Source organism: Lepisma saccharinum, chromosome 5 (genome assembly GCF_977018435.1).
Source record: "Lepisma saccharinum chromosome 5, izLepSacc3.1, whole genome shotgun sequence".
Lineage (NCBI taxonomy): Eukaryota > Metazoa > Arthropoda > Insecta > Zygentoma > Lepismatidae > Lepisma > Lepisma saccharinum.
The window spans coordinates 38,670,219-38,695,071 of NC_139233.1; the positions used below are offsets into that span (position 1 = coordinate 38,670,219).

General features: G+C 37.1%; 1 protein-coding gene across 1 annotated transcript in view; it reads left to right on the forward strand.

Annotated features, from left to right (window-relative positions):
• The first annotated feature begins 3,345 nt into the window (after positions 1-3,345).
• The window catches only part of Mad (mothers against decapentaplegic homolog 1), a 41,336-nt gene continuing 19,828 nt past the window's right edge, over positions 3,346-24,853 (forward strand). The window contains exons 1-5 of the mRNA XM_083122454.1: positions 3,346-3,486; positions 5,079-5,394; positions 9,754-9,925; positions 19,523-19,768; positions 22,177-22,304. Of these exons, the coding sequence (XP_082978580.1) occupies positions 5,110-5,394; positions 9,754-9,925; positions 19,523-19,768; positions 22,177-22,304 (831 nt within the window). The 5' untranslated portion in view covers positions 3,346-3,486; positions 5,079-5,109. The remainder of the gene's footprint in view (positions 3,487-5,078; positions 5,395-9,753; positions 9,926-19,522; positions 19,769-22,176; positions 22,305-24,853) is intronic.

Sequence of the window (24,853 nt, forward strand, 5' to 3'; positions counted from 1 at the left end):
TGACAAGTCTCTACATAGTGCTCAAGTGCGCTGCGACAACACCGAAAGCGCAAGAAAAGTTTATGTGCAATATTATCAACAACAGGGTTATAGAACATTCTCCGTCTTGCCTCGATAATTGTCTATCTCCTTAAATCATCGTCAAATTATTCAGAAAGCCAAAAACCTAATTTTATCTAGTGTAAAATAAATAAAAAATCGGGGGGGGGAGGGGCCTCGAGCCACCTCAACTCCACCTTGGATACGTGCTATTCACAATAACAGGGGGTTTTGCCCTCTAAAACAGTTTTTTAGCCGAAACAAGAAAACACGCATTTCTTCCTCTGAGCTCCTCTATACACCTGCCAAGTTTAATGGAAATTGGAGTTGGACACAGGGGTCAGATCCCCACTTCATTTTGACATTTGAGGGAGGGTTTTGCCCCCTAAAACAGTTTTTCAGCCGAAACAAAAAATACGTATTTCTTCCTTTGGGCCCCTCTATGCACCTGCCAAGTTTCATGGAAATCGGAGGGGGACACAGGGGTCAGATCCCCACTTCAATTTGTCCTCATCTTGACATTAGAGGGGAGGTTTTGCCCCATAAAACCGTTTTTTAGCCGAAATAAAAAAAACACGTATTTCTTCCTTTCGGCCCCTCTATACACCTGCCAAGTTTCATGGAAATCGGAGGGGGACACTTAGATAATCTCCCTTGTGAGTCTATGTTTTCGTTCAAAAGTACGTTTATAGACATTCCAACACATTTATCACTTCTAGGTGATTCACAAAGCACTTCTTCAACATTATTTAATGACGTGGATGTAGACTCAGCATCACTTGAGAGTTCACAAGGGGATGTGAATGTTTGCAATAACGTCGGCACGCTGCGACGAACGAAGGAATTTTCACAATTCTCGCGAGAGACTGTGCGACTTTTTGCAATAGAATTGCAAAATTGAACTTTTTGGCGGCTTAGATTGTGTTTGGAATGTTGTGTTTCTCCATGCTGCATTGGAATAATAATTCAAATTATTATTATTAGTATTATTATTATTATTACTATCGCAGATCTTTGACTGTGATAAATTAGCCATTTTTAATTTTTTCTACAACATTTTCCATAATATTTCAAAAGCTCAAGGGCAGGGTTTAAACCCGGTAACCCTCCCCTTGCGTACGCCACTGGGTGAAACCAGTTATTTTACATGGCCGAGTGCACCAACGCCGATTATTTGGAAGTTCAGATGAGCGGGATCATTTTTGATCCACTCTAAATGAACTTGGTTTAAAGATTTGCATTGCACCAACGAAAAACGACGTTCAAGAGATTCCGTTCAAATGATCCGAGATTAATTTGTATGGCTATACCTGATTGGTTGGCTAAAACAAATGACAATCAAGAACCCCACCGAATAGTGTGATGTGTTAAAGTATCAGCGTGTAGGAGAAGAAAGTAATTCGGGCCGCAAACTTATCTGAATTTGAGAAATGTACTGATCAACCTTGTCGACGAGTACAAGGATGTAGTAGGGTGTAAAGAAATAATAATCTTAAAAAAGAACTGACGGCATAAGACAAAAGAATAAGGAGAAAGCATGGAACCTTCTTCTACGGGACTTCAATGCCTTACGAAATGCATTCGCGAGAGAACAGCGTACGCTGAAACTCGCCCGCTCAATAAAGATATTTTATTATTATTATTACTGTATTGTGGTAAGTATTTGAATTTTTCATTTCTTAATTCTTATATATTTATATTGTCATGTGTAGCAACAGCATGTAGCAATATCGTAACATTGCTCTGTTCTAATTTACCTTGGACTTGCACATGTTTTGTGTTCTGGGATAGAAAGTACAGTATTTAGAAACATTTCGACTTTGCACCACAGAACCACAAATTATTATTATTATTTTGGCAGTTTTTAGTTTACTTTACACAACTCTCGAATTATCAGCATTGTACATCCAACATCTCTAGCGTTTGCACGCCCTCGATATCACTTTCCGCTCTTTTTATATTAAAAAACAACTGCCTGCAGTCGAAGCGTCAGTATCGTGAACCATGATCGGCCACCAAAACGGTGGCGAATGGCCGCTCAGAAGATAAACTCGTTTTGATGTTCCTAGATCGCGATCAAGTGTTGAACCGTCTTCGTGCAATGGAATTTTCCAGTGATCCTTTCCCGATCCGAGTTTAAAATTTGATCTTCGTTCGTGCACACGGCCATTATGGGACACTCTAGGCGAAAGCACAGGCGCAGCGTATTGTCTAGAGAAAGTTATAAACAATAGGCTATACACTTTTTTATTGGGCGAACTGAAAATAGGTTCTTATAACAGTACTATCTTGAGTCCCTGCTGTCAAATTACCAAGGGGAGGGTACAAGGGGTACAATTCGATTTACGGGGGTACAGTACCCCTTCAAAAAAATTTTGGGGTATAATGGCCCCTGTACTCCCCGTTCCTGCGCCATTGACCATCAACACAAGAAAAGATAAAACTTGAAAATCTGTGTTTGGAGGGCCTTACAATACTAAAAACAAGAATGTTTAGCTTCTTTAGCTTTTAAGTTCTTTTATAAGCAAGATGATAAATGTTATTGAATTTTAAAAGTGAAAAGAGGACATGATTTAGCTATTTTCCCCCAGTGAAATTAGATTGTAGACTTGTAATTCGAACTCGCTGTTTTGTTTTTTCTGGTGAGGCGAGGGTTCGAATCTAAGAGATTACGTCTTCCCTAAATGTTACGCCAGTGAAATCATTCTTCACGTTGATTTAAGACAAGAGACTTGTGCAGTAAATGAAGATGTACGAAGAAGTTAATGCTTGAAGATTGATGTTTCTCACCTCGTTAGTTTTGAAATCTGCGCCACAAACGCGATGTGGAATTCATTTATTGAATCTGCAGATCAATGAAACGTTGTCATTTATTACCAAAATATAAAGCAATATTATATCATTGATTAAATACAACACTCCGCTACGCTTAAGTTCATGTATGCAAAGGTAACTGTAAATCTACCGTAACTATCCTCTTTATTACAGAGGCTTGACATTAGTTAACGCTAGAAGAGAAACAGCATTCACAGATTCACACCGACATCAAGTCGCCCTTCGTGTGACGTCACAAGAGGTTTCTAATATAGTAAATCCGCTGCAGAAAGTAGACGACATGAAACAGAATGTTGTTCGAACTCTCATACGATGATGTAACATCAGAAGAATAAAATGTTTTTTTCTCTAGTATTACAGTTAATAACGGAGGACTTTATTGCAAGTCTAGTATTCTTCGTAGAAGTTCAGCTTTGTTGTGGTTGTTCTTTGCTCCGTTAGCGGAGTGATACTAACTTTTGTTGCCAGGATCGCCGTCTTGCAGTCGCCAAATGAAATTTGTAGCATCGGTTATATAGCAGTCCGCCTTAAGTTTAATGATTCTCTTAACAGTAATTTGATATTATGTATACATAAACCCGGGTGTGTAAGGGAATAAGGACACTTTATATGGTAAGTGGAACGTAGTTTTGATTAATTTCGAAATCTTATATTCCGAGATAAAGTCGGTAGACATAATGTCGCCAGTGAGGAGTAGATAAATGTTTAGTGCGAAAACTTGACTGATTAATCTAAACAATGAAAAAATAAACAGAGTGAACATATAGGAAGCCTGTAAGCTTCAATTTCCAAACTTTAGTAGGCATGTTGTATTTTCTTTTTCTTTGAACTCCAGGAGTATGTACACCACCAGCATGCCTAAGTTTGAGTTCGATTAGTTTAAAATGAGTGTGTGAGTAATCGACATTGTCTTGACGCACATTCAGAGAATCGTGTCATTAAAATTAGGCAATATGTGCACTATCATCGAAAATTCCAATGTACACCGTACAATGGGTTTGTAACTTGTAGATAATAATTAGCAATTGCTCAAATATGGTACCTGCTTTATAAAAATAATAAATAGCCAAACCCATGTAGTAAAGTCATGAAACTGACTAGATACAAGTGTTCGGCCGTATTATTTTACCCACATGTGGAGTATGTAGTTTAAAATTTAATATGAATTTCCATTCTGATTCGATTTTCTGCTTCGTTAAACACTGTAGCTTACATATGTACAAGATGTCCATGCAAGTGTAGATATTTTGGATCTCTCGTTCTGCTTTGGATGTTCATCACCTGAATCAAATTTTAGAAACTTTGTAGCCTATAGTTTTTTTAAGCCTGCTACAGTGTATTGTGTGTTAATAGCCCACAGGTGCATTTACTAGTGAAAGAAGCTGCTCTGATTTGCTTTACTGTGACACATTTCAAAATTTAGATTTCCTGATGTTCTGTCTATTTTAGTTAACTTGCAAGACCTTATCATATATATCCTTACCATACAAAAAATAAGTTGGTACTTGTTTACTATCCTTCGGACACATTTATTTATTTTTACAGAAGAAACTACTTACCGTAATAAGTTCCTGTAGCATTGTCGAACATCGGGAAGGTGTTTTGTGTGATGTGGGAATGTTTCATAACTGAAATTCATGTTGTTCATTGAAAATTTATTCTCCGACGGAGAATAGCGTTTGGCGCGTACACCTTCGTATACCATCACGCGTCGTGATTGTGTTTTGTTCATGTTCATTGGGTATCCAGTGTTTCGAACTGCCTGCGTTTGCAACGAGAGTTAGAAGGATGACATGTCCTGGATGCGTGGTGAAGTTTGTACCGGGTGTGGAGGATCCAGTGGATTTTCTAATTGAACACGCGGTTGTGAAGAAAGGAAACCATTGGCGCTAGCCCCACGAACCATTGGCACGTTGTTAGGTTAGTTCTGTTAGGTTAGGAAACATAGTTAAAATTTGGTGTCGTGTTAGTATCAGGATCTAGAAATTGGAAGACGTACTGGTAATATGAAAAATTGCAATTCATTTCATCAAAACAACGTTGATACACCTACAGGAATGTTCCGCGAAGCAGATACATAAGTACGAATGTCAAAAATTGACGAAATGAAAAAATTAGAGGTGTCCGAAGGATAGTAAATTTTTACCAGTGTAATATTACTTTTTAAAACTTAGTAAAATACATACTTTTTTTTTTTTTTACAGGGTTCTTGATCTTCGATAATTGCTGTCTTTAATGCCCTTGTCCATCATGGACCCGGAAGAAGCAGAGTCATCAGGTTCTGGACCTATGTCCTCCCTCAATAGCCTTTTTAGTTTCACGAGCCCTGCTGTGAAGAAACTCTTGGGATGGAAGCAAGGTGACGAGGAAGAAAAGTGGGCAGAGAAGGCAGTGGACTCTCTTGTGAAAAAGTTAAAAAAGAAGAAAGGTGCCATTGAAGAATTGGAAAAGGCACTTAGTTGCCCAGGACAACCAAGTAAATGTGTCACCATTCCGAGAAGTTTAGATGGCAGATTACAGGTAAAAGTTGTGCAATGTATTCGATTAGCACTAATTAGGTATATTTGTTTTTGTGGTTTATTTCTTGCAGCTTTCTTACTATTCATGAGTGCTACAACAACATGCCATACATAGTGCCATATGTAGTTTTAAAGGTTGACAAGACCCTTCTTTCCAGTGCTCTTGAACCCTAACCTGTTTAGTGCTAGACTTTGTGTCAGTGGCGACATTAGAAAAAAATGGTGTGGAGGGTGTGGGTTATAATAGAAATGTGTTACCGGTAACACTTTACTATACCAGAGACGGATTTCTTCAAATTTACAGGAGAAAGTACTTATGCAAATCATTTTTTGTAACGTTCCTGATGTTCGGGAATGTAGTTTTGATCCATTTTAATGCGAATGCATGTGGTTTTATACGAAAATCTATTTCCGACGCGCTATTGCTGCTGCCGCCATTTGCTTTCTGCACGAGAGCATGTCCGTATATGCTAAATTGAACGAAAGGAGTGGAACCTAACCTAACAGGCCTAACCTAACCTAGTAGGCATACCTCGTCCCCGTGATGGTTTGTGGGGCTATCGTGAATTTTTGGGCTAATGTCAATGGTTTTTGGGGCTAGCCGTGGATGGTTTGTGGGAAATAAGGAACAACAGTAAGTACTCGTTAATGTAAGAAATAGACATTATTTTCGTTAGAAATTCATTATTTCACCTAAATAAATGTTCCGCAATGCAGAATAGTACGTTAGCAATGTAAAAAATTGCAAAATAAATCATTGATAGGTGTCTCTGGTATAGTAAAGTAGTACCGTATTACCTTCTGATCCTTTCTTTTTGGCACACACTGGAGATGTAACATAAGGAAATATAGAAATTGTGCAGACTTGGCCAAGAATCTAAGCTCGGTTTTGAGAATACTGTACCATTGTTCTACTTCACTGATTTATCACAACAGTGGTTGCTTTGTCTGACTATTCCCTCTGCTTTACCTGTGTGGGTCTGCACCGTGTCTGTGTGGTTAAAGAAGTCATGCTTTGGGGTCCGACTACGGGATGCATGCATGTTCGAGTCTTCAGGGGGAAAGCATAACTTTTCTCCTGAGATTTCGGCCTGTGTGTGGGACCGGTGGCCACCACCACCACCATGAGGAAATTGGAGAGCTACAAATGAGTAACGTAATCTGGTCATGGAAACCTTTGACGATGACTTTGGATTCGTCGTTCTGACCACATGTCACCCTGCAACTGGTTGGGTAAGTGCTATCACATCACTGGCTGTTGCCTGTGTGGGAATGGTGTGTCAGTGATACTCCATTTGAATCTGTTGCCTTGATGTTGCAAAGTACCTCTCGGCATGGTATGCCAGAGACCCAGGCTCAAGTTTGGTTCACATTTGTATTTTTCCTTAAATTTCTTCTTAATTCATCTGTGTGCCAAAAGGCAACGCAATATTCATTTTTTTGATATATATAGAGATAAGCGGAAACACTATTAAGGCTTGGCTTAATGCCATTTTGAAAATCTGCTACTTCTAAAAAATTACATATGCCTAGAATTCCTTCTAGAGCATTGACGTGAATCTTTGTCCGGTTGCTTCTGCTGTTGTCTGATATTCTCAATAGTTTAGCTGACTTACATAGTCACAAAATTATTGAGAATATCTAGACAGCAGCGGAAGCAATCTAGATGAAGGTTCACTTGAATGCTTCATAATAGTTTTTCGAAAAGAGAGGAAAAGTCTAAAACAGCTGCCCTTGCATTGGCCAAAGGTCCACCCAAGCCTTTAGGGTTATCTGATTAAAGGAGTCAAGACTGAATGACATTACAGAAAAAGGAAAGTACTATGCGTTCATTTGTATCTCTTGAATGCAGTGCATATAGCAGCTTGGAGTGAGAGATGCCTGCTGGCAGAAGTACCTAATCCCTTAATTCTTGCATGCAGATCTATTTTAATTAAAAATTTCACAATTACAAGTAAAGTTATTCTGTAGGTTTGTCGCAGATGTTTCAAACATTGTCCTTGTACTGCCACTCACTCTTTTTTTCAAATGAGAATGTTTGCATTCACATGCATTAGTTCTCCTGTGTCAGTTATTATCAAAAAATGTGTATAAATATTATTTTTGCATACCAGCCACCACAATATCCCCTTCAATGACTCGGATAGCGATCATCAACGTCCTACCCTAATACACCGCTCGGTACATAACAGATGGGAGAGGACCTACATATCAGCCATGAGTGTACCCCCCATTCCTCCATTATTGCCCTCTAACACTTCATAATACTTGGTAATTAGCCCTTGTGGTCCTCCTTCCTTTAATCCATTTATTTTTCGAATATGTACTTATGTTGCAGCATTATAACTTAACATGTATTGGTCTACCATCTATCACCTTAGCAAGTTCCTTCTTCAGCACATTACATCCGCACATATAAAATATAATACTGACATTCACGGCATTCTAATAACATGTTGATCAGAGTTGCAGTATGCTTGCTAAAGAGAAACCTTGGTTTGGAAAACTATGTGCTTGAGTTAAAGTGATATGTATGTCAGATTTCGCCAGCAAGTGGCATACTTCCAGGTGCTATGCATGATAAAGGATAAATGGTTTAGGTGTAGTGAGTATAAAACAGAATTTTCCTAACTGTGGACCAAACGTGAAACTAATTAAAGTGCAAAATACGTAAATTGCCAATGTAATATTAAGGGTTAGAGTTTTTATGACCAAGAAATCACCAAAATATGCAAAATAAAAATTGCTCTTATGACCTAAAATTTTAAAAAAATATGCTCTTGCAACTGAACTGTTTCAAACATCAATATTTAACATATGCTGAGATATTTTATCATATTATAGATTGGTGCGTATTACTTACTATTAAATGAAATAAACAACATTACATTGTATTAAGTTAAATTTAAATTTTTTGGAACAACGTTTCAAGGTCCTACTGCCCCCTTCATCAGGTTTGTAAATATTTTCCTAAGCACTGAACATAGTGCCGCGTTAACGAACCTGATGAAGGGGGCAGTAGGACCCTGAAACATTGTTCCAAAAAAGCTTCATACTCACTCACGTAAGTAGTGTTAAACTTAACTTATACAATTTAACGTTGTTTATTTGAGATATTTTTACATACTATTTTTAGTTCACTTTATGTGCCCTGATTTGAAATGTACAGTGAATACATTCTATAAATTATCAAATAAAAATTATTGCCTATTGTCAGCCAACAAAGCCTTGTACTGACAAAAGCTTCTTTCTACTTTGGTTGACACAAGAGGAGCATATTTAATGTAAACAATGTCATTCGGCTCAAGCTCTCTAGTATTGAGAGAAAATTTTTCCCGCAATTAGAGCACAATGTATGATACCATTTGTTTTTTCCAAAACTTTCCTCATTTTTGTTGACATTTGTTGCCACAAGCACCATGCAAGTTATTCACAGTTTTATCCACAACTTCTCCTGGTCCACTAGTGGTACTCCAGATTGCTCCAAAGAAATGTTAGAAAAGGAGGCTGGTTTTCACAATTTTTCTGGAAATAAACTGGGACATATAATTGAAAAAATTCAACAACTTAAGTGAACATAAAGTTAGAACGATTTCACTTTGCAAATGGCTGTATATTCATTGAAAAAACAAAAATGTTCTGAATATGAATGAAAATCTATTCTCTATCACATAGAAATGGCCAAATACGTGTAAATATGCCCATAAGAAGCACCTTAATGTAATTAGTTTCTTCATAATATGAATTTCTACATACAGTAGAACGTCATTAGTTATCTGCACACTCAAAAAAACAAGATTCAGTTTTGAACAAATTTTAGCAATTTCTTCAATTGTACATTGGATCTAGATGTGTTTCAGTTTTTTTTAAATGGACCGGCAACCCTGCAGAAAGAAAGTTGAGTAAGGGACTCTTCAACAATTAAGTTGAAGGGGTGGGAACACCTGCCAAGCAACTTCGAATTAGTCAACCTAGCATTGTTATCAGAAACTAGCAGTACAGTACTGTTTTTTAAGAGTGCTTCTTTGTGTACTGTACATGCTTTTCTTTATTAAATATGTAAAACCTATACTGTACTTGCTTTTCGTTGTTAAATAAACACATGTTGGATTATCTGCATAACCTTTGGTCCCAGTAAACGACGTTCTACTGTATTTAGGGAACACATCACCCTTACCAAAAAAAAAACATGCTATGTCATGAAAATCCTAGCCCTAGTAATATGTAATATAGGAACATGTTCTAATATTTTTAATTCTTTGGTATGTCAAACAATGTATCAACCTATAAGTGTATTTTATTTACATTGCTGTGTAAGAAACAGGGTGCTAAGATCTAAAACTTGTATTCTGCAATTTAGGTATCGCATAGGAAAGGTCTGCCACACGTAATATATTGCAGAGTTTGGAGGTGGCCTGATCTTCAGTCACATCATGAACTCAAACCCCTCGAGTGTTGCCAATATCCCTTTTCAGCGAAGCAGAAGGAAGTTTGTATAAACCCTTACCATTATAAGCGTGTGGAGAGTCCAGGTACTTATCATTTGTAACATGAACTGTAATTTAGAAAGCATAATAGGTAACTTCTATGATGTGATTATAGTGTGATTAGCTTCCTTAATTGGAGAGATGGCACGTTCAATAATAACTGAAAGTTGCAGTACAAGTATCCAAATAATTAGCTCTGTATTAATAGTAGTCTGGATAAAATTGTTGCTGTTAGAAAATCTTACTAAGATTCTTCAAAAATATGCATTTTTTGACAGATAACTCACATAATGACAAAATCAATATGTAATAAGTGCTGCAATGTTGTTTTTTTATGATAGGGTGTAAGTTTTTAGGAATTGCCTTGCTGCACAATACTTATTTGTTTTATTGGTACATATGTTTTATTTTTTTCTGTTTCATGTCTGGTGTTAAACATATACAGTCGAAACCGTTTATAGCGACATTGCTTGTAACGACATATTGTGTATAAGGGCAAAGTCTAACGGTCTCGTCTAAATCCTATATAAACACTGTTATTACGACATATCGCATAAAACTACGTATTTTTATCACATTTTCAGAGAAATGTATCAGGTATAATGTCCAATGTTGTTGTTTTTTTTACGTTTTTGGGGATTGCGGACAACTATGTAACGCTTATTTCAAACTCTTGTTTTCAGTAGATTGTAGATTTCAAATCAGTATGTCTGTTAAATAGTCCAGATAAGCATCGCTGTCAAGATGTCGCCAAAGAAAAGGAACAAAATTCTCTAAAAATCAAGTGGGCAAGATCATCTGAACACGAAGCCATTGAAGAAGATTTACTTACATAGTTTAAGCAGCAAAGAACAAGTAATGTGCCGATCAATGAACCTATTCTGCAAATGAAAGCCAATGAATTTAGGGGGTTTCTTTCAACCATAAAGGAAGGGTGTATAACAAATTTAATGGAAATCTGAGTTGGTGGGTGCCATGACCTCTTTGAAATGGCATGGAATGACCCTACTAGTATTCTTCTGTAGAAGGTTCAATTTCTTCTATTCTTCTGTAGAAGGATTAACTACTTACTTCTATTCTTCAGTAGAAGGATTAACTACCTCTTTTTTAGAAAGATCAACTTGTTCTTTCTTCTAGGAAAGATTAACCTTCTCTTCCCCTTTCTTTGGCATGAAGTCCAAATATACCTAAAAAGATTCTGATGTATTTTGGGGCGACAAATCTTGATGTAGCACCACCAAGATGACGACCAGAGGACAACCAAGGATCGCTAATATAGCAACGCTACCTTTGGTCCAATGCGATTAAAGTCAAATAGCACAACCGTAGTGCTTTGGGCAACAAATATTGATATAGTTCCAAGAGGAACAACCAAAAATCTAACTAGGTTTATTTCTCACCAGAAAGAAAAGGCACGGATTCGAATCAGCATCTTGGACTTCTTTAATCCCCTATATGTACAGTTCACGGGTATTACGAGGGCCACTATTTATATTTTCAGCCTTGGCAACACTGATTGAAGTTAGGCGCGATTTGACGTTTGCACGGAATCGTCTGGCATTATTGACCATAACATAGCATTTTATAGGTTTGTCGCGTGTTACTCACAAATCCAGAATATAGAAAAGGAAAGTTAAAAATTGTACTTACGTATGTGAGTATAGTGCTCTTATTGTAGAACGACGTTTCAGAGATTGACTATCTCTTTCCTCAGGTTCGTATAAAAACTAAGTACTTGGCATTGTACTGCGTCAAAAATGTAATATGAGGATTGTGGTTAAGGGTTGGTTAGGGTACATTTAAAATATTAAGTTTTTGCTATTAGAAGTACGTAAAAACCAAGCCGTTCCCTAATAAAACTTGTACAGTAGACCTATTCACAGGTAAAAAAGTTAAAATTCTAAAAAACCTGCATAAATCACAATGCAACCTGCAGGTTTGGCCTTTCCTACCCAACTGTGCTTATCTATCCACATGAAGGTCAATTCTCAACGAATATTTCCCCTCCCCTTAATTTTCTCGTTTCCCCTTATTACGTCACAAATCCAACGTGAATTCACGTTCCTCTCTTGCAGCTTGCATAACTTCCGGAGTGACGTGGAAACCGATATTGGGTTCAATCTTCCAGGCTTTATCCCATTTTTTGAGGAAATTGATCCACCCTTCTTCCAAATTTCCTTCGTCCCTATTAAGATTACTCTTCCCCCCTCTACAAATACTCGCTGTTTCATACACGTTTCTTCCTAATTTCCTCCCCTCTTTTCTGATTACCTCTTTTTTTGCGATTCTATGCCCACTTTCCAAAATATATTCTGAGAGACCCGTTTTGGGAACTTTTTCCCTTATGTCCTTTTCATGCTCGCTCCATCTTTTACCCATATTTCGGCCCGTCTGTCCTATGTACTCCTTCCCGCATTGGCATTCTATTCGATAAACCCCCTTCTGTTTTTCCGGTATTTCCCTAGTTGTCTTTCCTTTCTTATAATCGGTGAAGTATTTCTCTACATTCTTTGGTGCTTTCATCCCGCAAACGATTCCAAAATCTCGTTATTTTTCCGATTTTTTCCGATACGGATTGATGGTAAGGGATGCCAACGTACTTTACCCTCCTATTTTCGATTTTTTCCCCCTCTTTTTGATCCCCTTCTTTCCTAATAATTTTCCGTGCTCTCTCCGCTATCTTATCCATTTCTCTATTTGTGTATCCATTTTTTAATCCTGTTTTTCTTATCCACCGAATTTCGTTGTCTTTTTCTTTTTCATTATTGCATAGTCTACCGGCCCTAATAAAAAAGTTAAGGAATACGTTTTTCTTTGTTATTTCGGGGTGCGCCGATTCCTTGTTAATATAAGTTCCCCGATAGGGGTTTATGATGTACTCCTGTTCTAATCCTATTCCCTTCTTTCAAGATACTAAGATCCAGGAAATTGATTTTTCCATCGCTTAAGTTTTCCCTAGTGAAGTTTATTCTTTCGTCTTGTTTTTCTAATTCTTCAAAGACCTTGTTCAGTGCTACCCCCTTTCCTATAATCAAGATATCATCAACGTATCTCCCATAATATTTAATACCCATTCCTGTTTTTTCCAAAGCTGCCTTCTCAATGAAGTGCATAAAAATGCTCGCTACTATACCCGAAATGGGGTTTCCCATCGCCAAGCCTTCTTTTTGTCTATAAATACTGTCATTGACATAGAAAAAGTTATATTCCGTTACAAGGTTATACCATCGTACATATTCCCAAGCAGTTAGGATGTCTATTCCTTTTTCTAACAGCCACCTTAGTAAACAATCTCCCGCCCGCCCCCTCGGTACACTTGGGTATAAGTTAACAACATCAAAACTACTTATTGTATCCTCGTCATCAATTTCCAGATTTTCTATACATTCTTTAACTTCTACGGCATTCCTAACGCTATATTGGGTGTTCTCATTTACCTTCCTTATTCTTTTTACCAGCAATTTTGCTAGCCCATATCCAGGATGTTTGTATGTTGGTATAATAGGTCTAAGTGGTATGCCTTGTTTGTGTGTCTTAGGTATTCCAAAAGCAATTGGTATGTTGCCAACTTTAATTTCCTTAATAAGGATTTTCTTTTCGCTTGTGCCCAATGTAATGCTTGTCTCTACCCCTTTTTTGATCTCTCTTCTAATCTTATTAATAGGGTCTTTCTCTATTTTCTCAAAATCGTTACCTTTAAAGCTATCTTCTAATTTTTGGTGATATTCCTCTCTGTCCATGATAACCATCTTGTTTTCTTTATCAGACCTAATTAGAAATACGTTATTCGCCTTCACCCATTTTCTTACATTTTTTAAATCGCGTCTTAGGTTTTCGTTTACTTTCTCTTTCCCATAACATACTTCAAATGTTTTGTCAATAGCTTGATTTGTGTTGTTTATGTTGCCTTGGAGATTGCGCGACAACAATAAAATGGAATTAACTCGTGAACATTTTCGTGCGGTGATTTTTTACGATTTTCGACATGGATTATCAAGACAAGAGTGCATCGATCAACTTACTTCCACATTTGGCGATGAAGCCCCATCCTTTGCCACTGTGAAACGCTGGTATAACGAATTTAATCGTGGCCTCCATTCGCTCACCGACGAGATTCGCGAAGGTCGTCCAAAATCATTTGTTGTTCAAGAAAACATTGATGCTGTGCAAAACCTAATACTGCAAGATCGTCATGTGACATACTGTGAGATTGAGGCAACCATAGGCATTAGTTCCACCAGCATATATAAAATATTACATGATCATTTAGCTGTGAGAAAGGTGTGTTCTCGTTGGATCCGACACAATTTGACAAAAACTCAAAAAGACGCTCGCGTCAATTGGTGCAAACAAATGCTCAATAAATACAATCGTGGTGCTTCAAAAGACGTATATAAGATTGTAACAGGTGACGAATCATGGATATATGCATATGAGCCGGAACGTAAACAGCAGTCGACTGTATGGGTGTTTCAAGATGAACCCAATCCAACAAAAGTTGTTCGCGCTCGAAGGACATCGAAACAAATGGTCGCCTGTTTTTTCGGGAAAACTGGTCATGTGGCAACTGTGCCTTTAGAGGAACGTAGAACGGTCAACTCTGAATGGTACACAACAATTTGTTTGCCAGAGGTCTTCGGTCAAATACGGAAAACAAACAAACGCCGTCGGATCATTCTTCATCAAGACAATGCCAGCTGTCACACATCTCGTCTAACAACCGACTTTATGAACAGTCAAAAAATCGAATTGATGGGTCATCCGCTGTACAGTCCTGATTTGGCACCCAATGACTTCTTCTTGTTCCCGAATGTCAAGAATAAATTGCGTGGACAACGATTTTCGTCGGCGGAAGATGCTGTTGATGCTTTCAAAAACCATATTATGGAGGTGTCTCAAGAAGATTGGAAAAACTGCTTTGACAAATGGTTCAAACGAATGCAAAAGTGTTTTGACCATAAAGGAGAATACTTGGAAAAACAATAAAGCAGTTTTCAATGCCAAATTCCTGTTTTTTCATTGTTAGGCTCAAAATATAAATAGTGACCCTCATATGTTAATCATTATATTTCCTCTATTACTTTGTTTCTTATTCTATATTTACAATGATTTAATCTTCACTCATTATCTTTCATTTGTTTTGTCTAATTTAAATCACTTTCTGTCTCCTGTTATTTCATTAGTAAATTAACTTTCCGCGTTTCAGTCGTGCTGCCATGTATCGTTGTTTCCGCCAACTGTTTCTTCCTATGTTTGTCATTGGGTTCAGCTGCTCAGGCACGTAACGTAACAAGAGTACTGTACTGTATTTTCATTTTTGTATTGTAATAATTTTTTGTAATACAGTAACTGGAACGAGCATGTTTCATTCACGACTATTATAGCACATACAACAAGTTTAAAACATAAAACTTAAGTATTTGAAATGTTTAGGAAAAATAAAGAAACTGGTTTGTGCGACTATCGGCTATAATGACCATAAATTGGCGGTCCCTTCGGAGTCAATATAACCGGTTTCGACTGTATTTTCTACTTGTGTAATTAGTTTTGTCTGTTACATCTACAAGAAATTTATTCTTCATGTAATCATCATGGGTACATGAGCTGAAATGGTGCACTTTTGTGATGTCCTCTGCTTTCTTTTTTAAATTTTTGACACTATGTTATAACTTTGGGACCAATTACATGGTTCCCAGTGATGTGGAAAAAGTCAGGAAATTAACACATTAGTGAAATAGATTTGGAAATAAATATAAATCCATTTTTTATCATCTTCTCAAGGAAAGATATTCTACATATAAATTTTTTTTTTAATTTTTGTTAATTTATATTGAACAGTGTTCAGCAAACTTGGTTCTCTTGTGCAGTGTAAGACTTAGAACTTGGTTATTAACATGTTAAGACACACAGAATAATCTGCAAAATAATTTTAAAATTGCTTGAATATGCCAGGGAACTTAGGTAAGGCGTAACTTACACCAAATGCCATCATTTCGCTAAGTAGCTGAAGTCCAGTTTTGGCACATACTTACTTAGCTTTCACCACATTATGGGGCTTCTTCAAGAGTTGAGACAAGAATAGTCCAAGTTTAAAACACAAACCTGATTTTTGTTTCTATTAATATTAATGTATATTACTCACTTTTTTCCAAAATTTTGACCCCAAAAACTGTGGTGCATATTATGCAAGGGATAATTCAGACAGCCAACATGAAACAACGCATGTTTTCACTATGACACTGCATATAAAAAAGGATATATCAACAGGTGCAAATACAAATTAACAGGTTGGATATCTCTAGTAATAATAATTATTAAAAAAAACAACTATAAAAGTGAAATAGCCATTTTCCATGATTTTTCAGAAAAAACTGTGCCATTCCGGCAGAATTCAAGAATGCACTTCCCATTACACAGGATGTACATCAGCGGTATTTGTCGGGCAAGAAATAATAGAAACTAACTTCCTGAGTGCTGCAAATCCATAACATAATTTTGACCTCTTTCTTCTACTACAGCCAACCCTCATCAGGGAGACATAATAGTTTGTTGATTTTCCCCATCCGAAACGCACATGATACATACACACACACATTATACATACATGCATAAATACGGTATCTAGTTTATCATGAATTCTTGTTCAGATGTTCCTCTTGGTTTGTCCTAGCTGCAGGTACATATTCGGAAATTATTTAGTGACTATTCCTTCCTTATGTGTGTTCACTAAATGACATGCTTTGTTTCCTGGTTTGTTAGACAAATTTAAGTCATGTTGTTTGAGTAAAATGCATAACCGATTACTCATGTAGAACAGCAACAGGTAACCAATCCAATTTTAACCTTTTTAACCCAAGTTACCTATTTTAACATTTTTAACCCAACTTACCTTCCCGTGTTTTAAACTTTGATTATTCTTGTCTGAACTCCTGAAGAAGCCACAATGATGTGGCGAAACCTAGAGTAACATGCTAAAACTGGTCTTCAGCTACTTAGCGGAATAAACATGTTTAGCTAAAGTCGAAAGAAAGAGCAATTGACACAGTAATAGTTTTTCTTGTATGTACGCATTGATTGCATTATAGAATTATTTTCCTGTAGTTTACGGTTATTACAAGCATAAGAAAACAGTTTTTCTTTGTGACGTTTCAGGAGAACACACGCTCCTTTCATCAGACATTTATTTTCATTTTGACTAAAGATACAGTTATAACAATGGTTAGTATTTTTTTAAACAAAAAGAATCCGTTATATAATGGAAGTTGTCAATGTTACATTGTTGTAATATAGCAACTTAACTGTGAAAAAAGCAGTCATGTTTTATTTTTATTTCAGATTTTTTTTAAATTATGAATCCCAAATATAATCAGGTAATTCAAATTCATAATTGTTTTCACAGTCTCTTGATGTTTTCTGTTACATTAAATTTTAAAAATGGTGGCTTACTCCATTTGTGAAAAAGAAAACTCCATACTGGATCTACGTTACCATTTTCATTATTAATTTATTCCAGTGTTCTTCTGCAATGAACGAAGCTTCCCAGACATTCAACTCTGTGTTTCCCGTTAATCTTTTTAAAACCCTTCTCTTTTTAATCAAATGCTTCTCTTCGATGATATGAGTTGACAAACCTGTTCTTGGGTTTAGATTTATAATGTCCAAATCGTGTTCGAGCCATCTTATTGCCATTTTCCTTGCTGTTTGTCCCACATAATCCTTTGAACATGAACAACTTATAAAGGGTATTTCATTAAGAGTGGTACTTTTTTAATTTTTTTAAAAAAATAAACCACTCAATGTATCAAAGTAAATTGTGCTTTATTTTGAACCTTAGACATTGCAGTTATGTTCTGAACAAAATATCGTTCAAATGTCCACCATGGCTTTGAACACACTGACTCACACGATGGCTCCACTGATCCTGATTTCAGTGGAAAAATCATCTTCTCAGACGAGGTGCATTGTTGTCTTAGTGGATTCGTCAATATGCAAAATTGTCGTTATTGGAGCGAGAAGAAAACAACAAGTGGTCCATCAGGTGCCATTGCATTCAGAAAAACGCACTGTGTGGTGCGGTTTATGACGTGGCGGCGTCATTGGACCTTATTTCTTTCGAGATGATGAGAGAAGAACCGTTACCATCAATGGCAACCGCTACAAATTCATGTTACACGAATTTCTGTGGCCAGAACTTGAGACCATAGATATTGAAAACATGTGGTTCCAGCAGGATGGCGCTACGTGCCACACAGCTCATGCTACGCTCGATTTGCTGAGGGAGAACTTTGGCGACCGGATCATCTCAAGACGTGGATGTGTGAATTGGCCGCCACGGTCGTGTGATTTAACACCCATGGATTTTTTTCTTTGGGACTACATCAAAGCCCAGGTCTATGCTGACAAGCCACGAACTTTGGAACATTTGGAGGTGAACATTCGTCAGGCTATCGCTGACATAACGCCACTAATGTTGGACAGAGTGAGTAACAATTGGAGCCATCGTGTGCGTCAGTGTGTTCAAAGACGTGGTGGACATTTGAACGATATTTTGTTCAGAACATAACTGCAATGTCTAAGCTTCAAAATAAAGCACAATTTACTTTGATACGTTGAGTGGTTTATTTTTTATTCAAATTTTAAAAAGTATCACTCTTAATGAAAGACCCTATATTATATATTCCTGTGGTTTCCACATCTGGTAGAGAGTTTCTCATTTTGAATTCATTAAATGTACATTCCAAACTTCTTGGTGATTTAAAAACAATTTTGAAATTAAAACTTCTAAAAATTTTTGCAATTTTATGTGAGAATCCCTTGTGGAATGGAATGCACACAAATTTCTTTTCAACAGATTTTTCATCTTTGTCTGTATTTCTCTTTTCCTTTAGTTTTCTTTGACTTGTTTTTTGATTTGGTTTATTCTGTTAGTGTGAAAGCCATTTTCTTTTGCTATATTAAAAAGCCTTTCTTCTTCACTTTTGATATCCTCATTATTAGAACATAGTCTTGGTGCTCTCAGGAAAAAATATGTTATCCATTGTTATATGCGAATGTTCTGAATTGGCATGGATGTATTTTTCCCCCGCTAATTTTTTCCTATGGACTGATGTTTGAATTGTTGAGTCAGCTGTCTTAATTTGCAGATCAAGGAAAGAAATTACATTGTTATTCATGGGTTTGCAAGTGAATTTTATGCGACGATGTGATTCATTTAACAATTTAAATACGTCGATGATGGTGTTCTCATTTTTAGCAATAATTAGCACATCATCTACTTATGTGATGTAGAGTTTGATATCCGCACCTATCACATTAACAATTGGAGATTCTATGTAATGAAGGAAAATGCTGGAGATGATTCCGGATACTGGGTTTCCCATTAATAGGCCATTACTTTGCTGATAGATTTTGCCATCAAATATAAAGTAATTGTAATTTGCGCATACAGTAAACCATCGAACCATTTCCCATGATTCTACTGGGTTAACCTTCATCTCAATAAGCCATCTGTGTAATGACATCAGAAATAAAAACTGTTTTCTTATGCTTGTAATAACTGTAAACTACAGGAAAATAATGACACAGTAATGCACCAACTGATCTAAACTTTACTTAATAAATTCTATTTTCATTATTTTGCAGTTCTGCCTCCGGTACTCGTACCTCGACATAGTGAGTTCGCACCAGGACACTCCTTGCTCCCGTTTCAGCAGCTGCCGGAACCAGCCATGCCACATAATGTATCGTACACCCCAAGTGGTTTCAGCTCTGCCACTCATCCGCACCCGCATCTTAGCCCAGGTCCCAATTCGCCCATCAGCAACGTACCGAGTCCAGGCAGTGCTACTTCTAACCCACAAAGCCCATATGGCAGTAATGGATTACCTGGTGAGCTAATGTTCTTGTGCCTATTTGTAGTGTTAAATGTAGAGTGAAACCTCAATTTGCTGCCCTTCAGGTGACCAAGAGGAAACACTTAAAATGTAAAAGAGTGAAAAAATTGTAAAAAAAAATATTATATGTTATTTTACTGAGAGCATGAAGATTGACTGTATATTGCAAGAAAATGTAAAATTGCGGTTTCTCTGTAATTAAGTTAATGGTGATAAGCTGGATGGATGATCAGTAGAGACCTTATTTTTTTACAAATGCGGTAACACTGAAAATATTAATTTTTGCCAAAAAGTCATATATGTATGCTCAGTGATATGTTCTAAACACATTTATGCATTTTGAAATCACAAGATAATGCTAATTTAACATAAAATGCAATTTTGTTTTTCGAATTTCAAGAAATTTTATGCTTAAAAAACATCACTAAAATCCAACTTTCTTGCATTTTGGGCTTAAATATAAAATGTTCCATATTGATGCATGTTATACAGGGTGTGGCAGTGAAACAGGCCACTGTGGCTCAGTCGGTAACGCGTCTGACTACCATGCTAAAGGTCCCGGGTTCGATCCCCGGCCGGTTCAAATCCGGGAACTTTTCTAACGATGGAAGCGGCCCTGGCACCCACCCAGCGTCGAATAACATGGCTACCTGGGGGAAACCCTGGGGGGTAAAGGCAGTCAGGGTCGTGATGCTGATCACATCACCCCCATGCACAACCGGATCAAGAAAGTGTGGGGCGTTACCCCCACACCCCCTATACGCCTTCATGGCATGGTGCTATGCACAGGGGAGTACTTTACTTTATAGAAAATGAAAGCAGAATGCTTATAATTTGGGATGAATGCTTAGAAACATCTTGTACATACATGTCACGGCACAGAATGTCCAATTACTTGAAAATGACATCACGCAGGTGTCCCTCATTTTCCATCACACAATTCACTTCCACCACTCTTCCTCACAGTGTTACCTGTTTCCTCAAAGTTATTTACTAATACTTTGATTGCATGATTGATTGTATTGATGTTTTAAGTCCACTTTATGCACAGTTAGGCTAGTTGGGACTGGACCTACATGAAAAGAAGAAATTGAATCATTACATGCGAGTATAAATAAAATATAACTTATTTTTGCTTACATTCAGTAAGTATGTGTTGAGTAATTGGCAACGTTTCAAGGACCACTGTCCTCTTCTTCAGGTCGGTTAATCGGCTTCACGGTTGCCCACGAAGCTTCGTCGATGTCAAGGATTAGGCGTACATGGATAGGATAAAATATTGGGATTCCATCACAACTGACCTGTTCTTATATTAAAAACGCTAAGTAAAATTTTCCTACTATTAAAATCAATTAAAACCCCTCTGTTACAACTTATTAAAAAATAATCTCTCTGGCCTCACATGTTGATAGTCAATGGCTTCCTTGCGAATGCATGTAACCTGAAAAATGAATTACATGCGAGATTAAAGTGATGACGAAATGCATGCTGTGCCGCCACATAACTCGTTGTTTTTGTAAAATGCCTTCACAACGAATGCACGTTGTTCACTGATCCACGACTCCATCTCGACTGAACAACTTTGCCAGAGTAAATGGTAAAGTTTTATCTTCCAGATAGCAGCACTCCTGTTTTTGTGGAGTAGGCGTTACAGCTGCATGAAACCACTTGTAATTCATGTTACCTGTGATTTTTCATCTTCTATTGGAAAGGCTTACATCACTGGGCAAAGTAGTGCTGTTCTGACAGATATTATTAAGTACCCACCTACTATTGCATGCGAACTGCTGTAACATTGCTATCCGTTACACAAGACAGAGTTTGCATTAATGACGGAGGTGGCACAATTTTGGTGGAGATGAAGTGCACACCTACAATCACACATGACTCGTAACATCAGCATTTGATACATAATGTACATTTGTCTTACAGAGGAAAGAGGCATGATTTTGACAGAGATTGATTGTGTACTTGCATCATAGACATCAGTATTTATTGTGCGAGATATAACAGAAATTAACTTCTAAAAACTCGTTTCCAGTGTATGAAACCATCATGAGCAGATGTAGGCCATGCAGCCTGGAATTAAAAGTACTAGTTTAAAGGCACACAGGAAATTTGCTAAAACAAAGTCATTCATTTTTGGAGAGATTAACGCCAAAAGATAAAAAAAATACCAATTTTGGAAAAAAATATCACTGAAAAATCAAGGTCTAAATGATATTACACACCATACCTTGTTAGGAACGTTGGTATTAATGATCAATATTTTCCATTGGCCTGGAAATTCTGGTTGTCATCATAGTTAATTTTTGACCACCTGTAACCAGTACAATGTTCGTACATATAACATAACATGATGTTATTTGTTCAGGAAATTAATTATTTCTCTTTTTTCACCAGAAACTCCACCTCCTGCATACAGTCCACCGGATGACAGTCAGCATGGTCAGCCAGCTACACCAGGAGACCAGTCAGCCATGGATACATCAAATAGTATACTCCCTGAAGTTGCTCCTGTTTCATACCAGGTACAGTAATAAAATACTATTGTCAGTCAAAAAGTTAGTCGCACTAGCATGAAAGAAATAGCATGTGGAATGTTGAGAGCAATTCTTGTATTTACATGAAAGTATACTACCGAAACTAATTTTTTCTACATAATCACCAAGTATGTTCAAACATTTGTCAAATGCATGACACGAGTTTCTCTATACCTTGTTTGAAGAATTCCTGTCCTTTAATGGTCCTCTCTAGCAGGGCTGCCCAACCCTGACTATTCCGTGAGATTACTTTTTGCTCCTCCAAACCTTACCCACATCACGCATCCTACTCAAGCAACTCGTCCTTTCCAATTCAGTTCCATCCCATAGAATAACCGTACGGTTGCGTTGGCGACGATTGATTGGTCTCAACAAGTCAATCCCTGCTAGCATGAAATAGGATAACTATGTTTCAAGTTCCCGTTAATTTAAGACAAAATGAGAGAATTTCCAAATTTGCCCATCTGTTAGAAAACTGCCCTGTACTAGGAAAATGCACAAAGTGGTTACTGAATAGCCCTTAATACCCTCTAAATTTCTATCAAGAATAAATAGGATCCAGAGGAGATTTAAAATACCTCAACATTAATGTTCCTGCTCTTTCCCTGCATCATGCCTGATAAATCTGTAAGATCAGTTCACGGTAAAATGTGATTGTCAATTCACATTCACTCTTATGATTTATGAATTATACAAGTTCAGTACCATGCTTAAAAAATGTCACCACTATTTAACAAGCACTCATACATCTATCTCTCTCACCTGGAAGAAATCATATGTTTAGTGAACACACAAAGATAGAGAACTAAACATCATGCATGAGTACCTCACTCGCACATTCAATTATTTATTCAAAATGGATCCAACTTTACATTACACTTTATGTTTGAAAACTCTTGAGTTACAAATTATGACATTAACTTAAATGTACTTGATCAGATAGCAGTATGATATAATACCTGAGGTACCTCGTTTTCAAAAACCGCTGAGCCACACACATTCCTGGATTTAAGCCTAATATTGCTATCCAGTTGTGAGAATGACACTTATGAAAGTTAAGTACAATAACTGAAAATTGTATGCAATGTTTATTTTATTTTCCCTCGTCGCGATTATCATGAAGGTTGGTTTACCTGACGCTGGTTTCTTTGTCTCGATCGTCACTGCACTTGATAGAACGAATGGCCTTACCTCGTGGGCAAATTCTCATGCTTTGCATCACACAGTCTACACAGCCGTTACTCGTTCATCGGAGTGGTCTTGCTGCTTCACATTTTCATAGGTCCAAGGAAACAAAATCACAGGGTGCGAGGGCTGGACCATAGGAAGGGTGCTGCCACATTTTCCACTTAAATATTTGCAAAACGTAATTTGAATGCCGTCTTACATTGTCATGAAGAAGCACAATGCCTTTTACCAGTTTCCCTGACTGCCTTTCGCAACCTCTACATAATTTTACAGTAGGATGCCCCAGCAATCGTGGGTCCCCTTGCTTGTCAAAGAAAGGTGCCAGCATGATATTTCCAGCAGATAGAACCATTCAACACTTACTTGGAGGTGGTGATTCGCGATGTTTTCATTCCCATGAAGCCAGTTTTGTTTCCGGTGAGAAATTGTGGATCTAACACTCGTCTCCGGTCAGTATTTTGTCTAATAAGTAGAGGCACATATTTTTGGTAAATAAAAAAGCAAGATTTCGGTATAAAAACTGAGTCTATTTCGGGTTCAAAAGCGGTAAATAAAATAAAATATCGGTGTCATAGCGGTGAAAAATTGGATCAAAAGTGGTATATAAAAATACATTTTGGTTTCAAAATTGTGAATATAATCCTAAATTTGATTTAAAAACTACACTTATTCCACAGAATTAACATTTCACTTCTAATAGCCCATTTATGTAGTTATCAGAGTATTAAGTTTATTTCTGTGTAAAGGAGGCAATTTTTGTTTCTCCAATATTAACAGCAGAATTAATCAATTTTCTGGGAATTGCATAACTCTCAGGATAATTCAGACCTCAGAAGGTGCCGCGTCGGTGAATAAACCCTAAATTTCGTGTTTAAGAGTTAATTTCGCTTTTTGCAGTTCATTTCGCATTATTTCGTGACAAAACATGGTCACAAAATGCATCTCTGACCTTTCAAAAACATGAAAAATTAACACTACAATGTGTTTTTTCAAATTTAGTTTTTTCGTCAAAAACGAAATATGCATGCCCCTACTAATAAGTCATCTCCTTGCACATAATGATCGAAAAATGTGAGAGCTCTTTGTGAAAACATTCCTTTTCTTGGTCTACCAATAGCTGAGACACACACACTTTGAGGAGCTTCAGACTCTCTGTGATGATGTAGTGCACACTTTCATGTCAAATATCTGCTTCAGCTGCAATTTTGTTTACTGTAATTTGCCTATTTTTATGAATTGGTTCATTAACACATTCAATTGCCATGTTTGGCAAGCCAGACAACTGCAATTGGAGCCACATGAAAGACTTAGTTTACAATACACCGGTAAACTCGCAAGAAGAGCTCAGG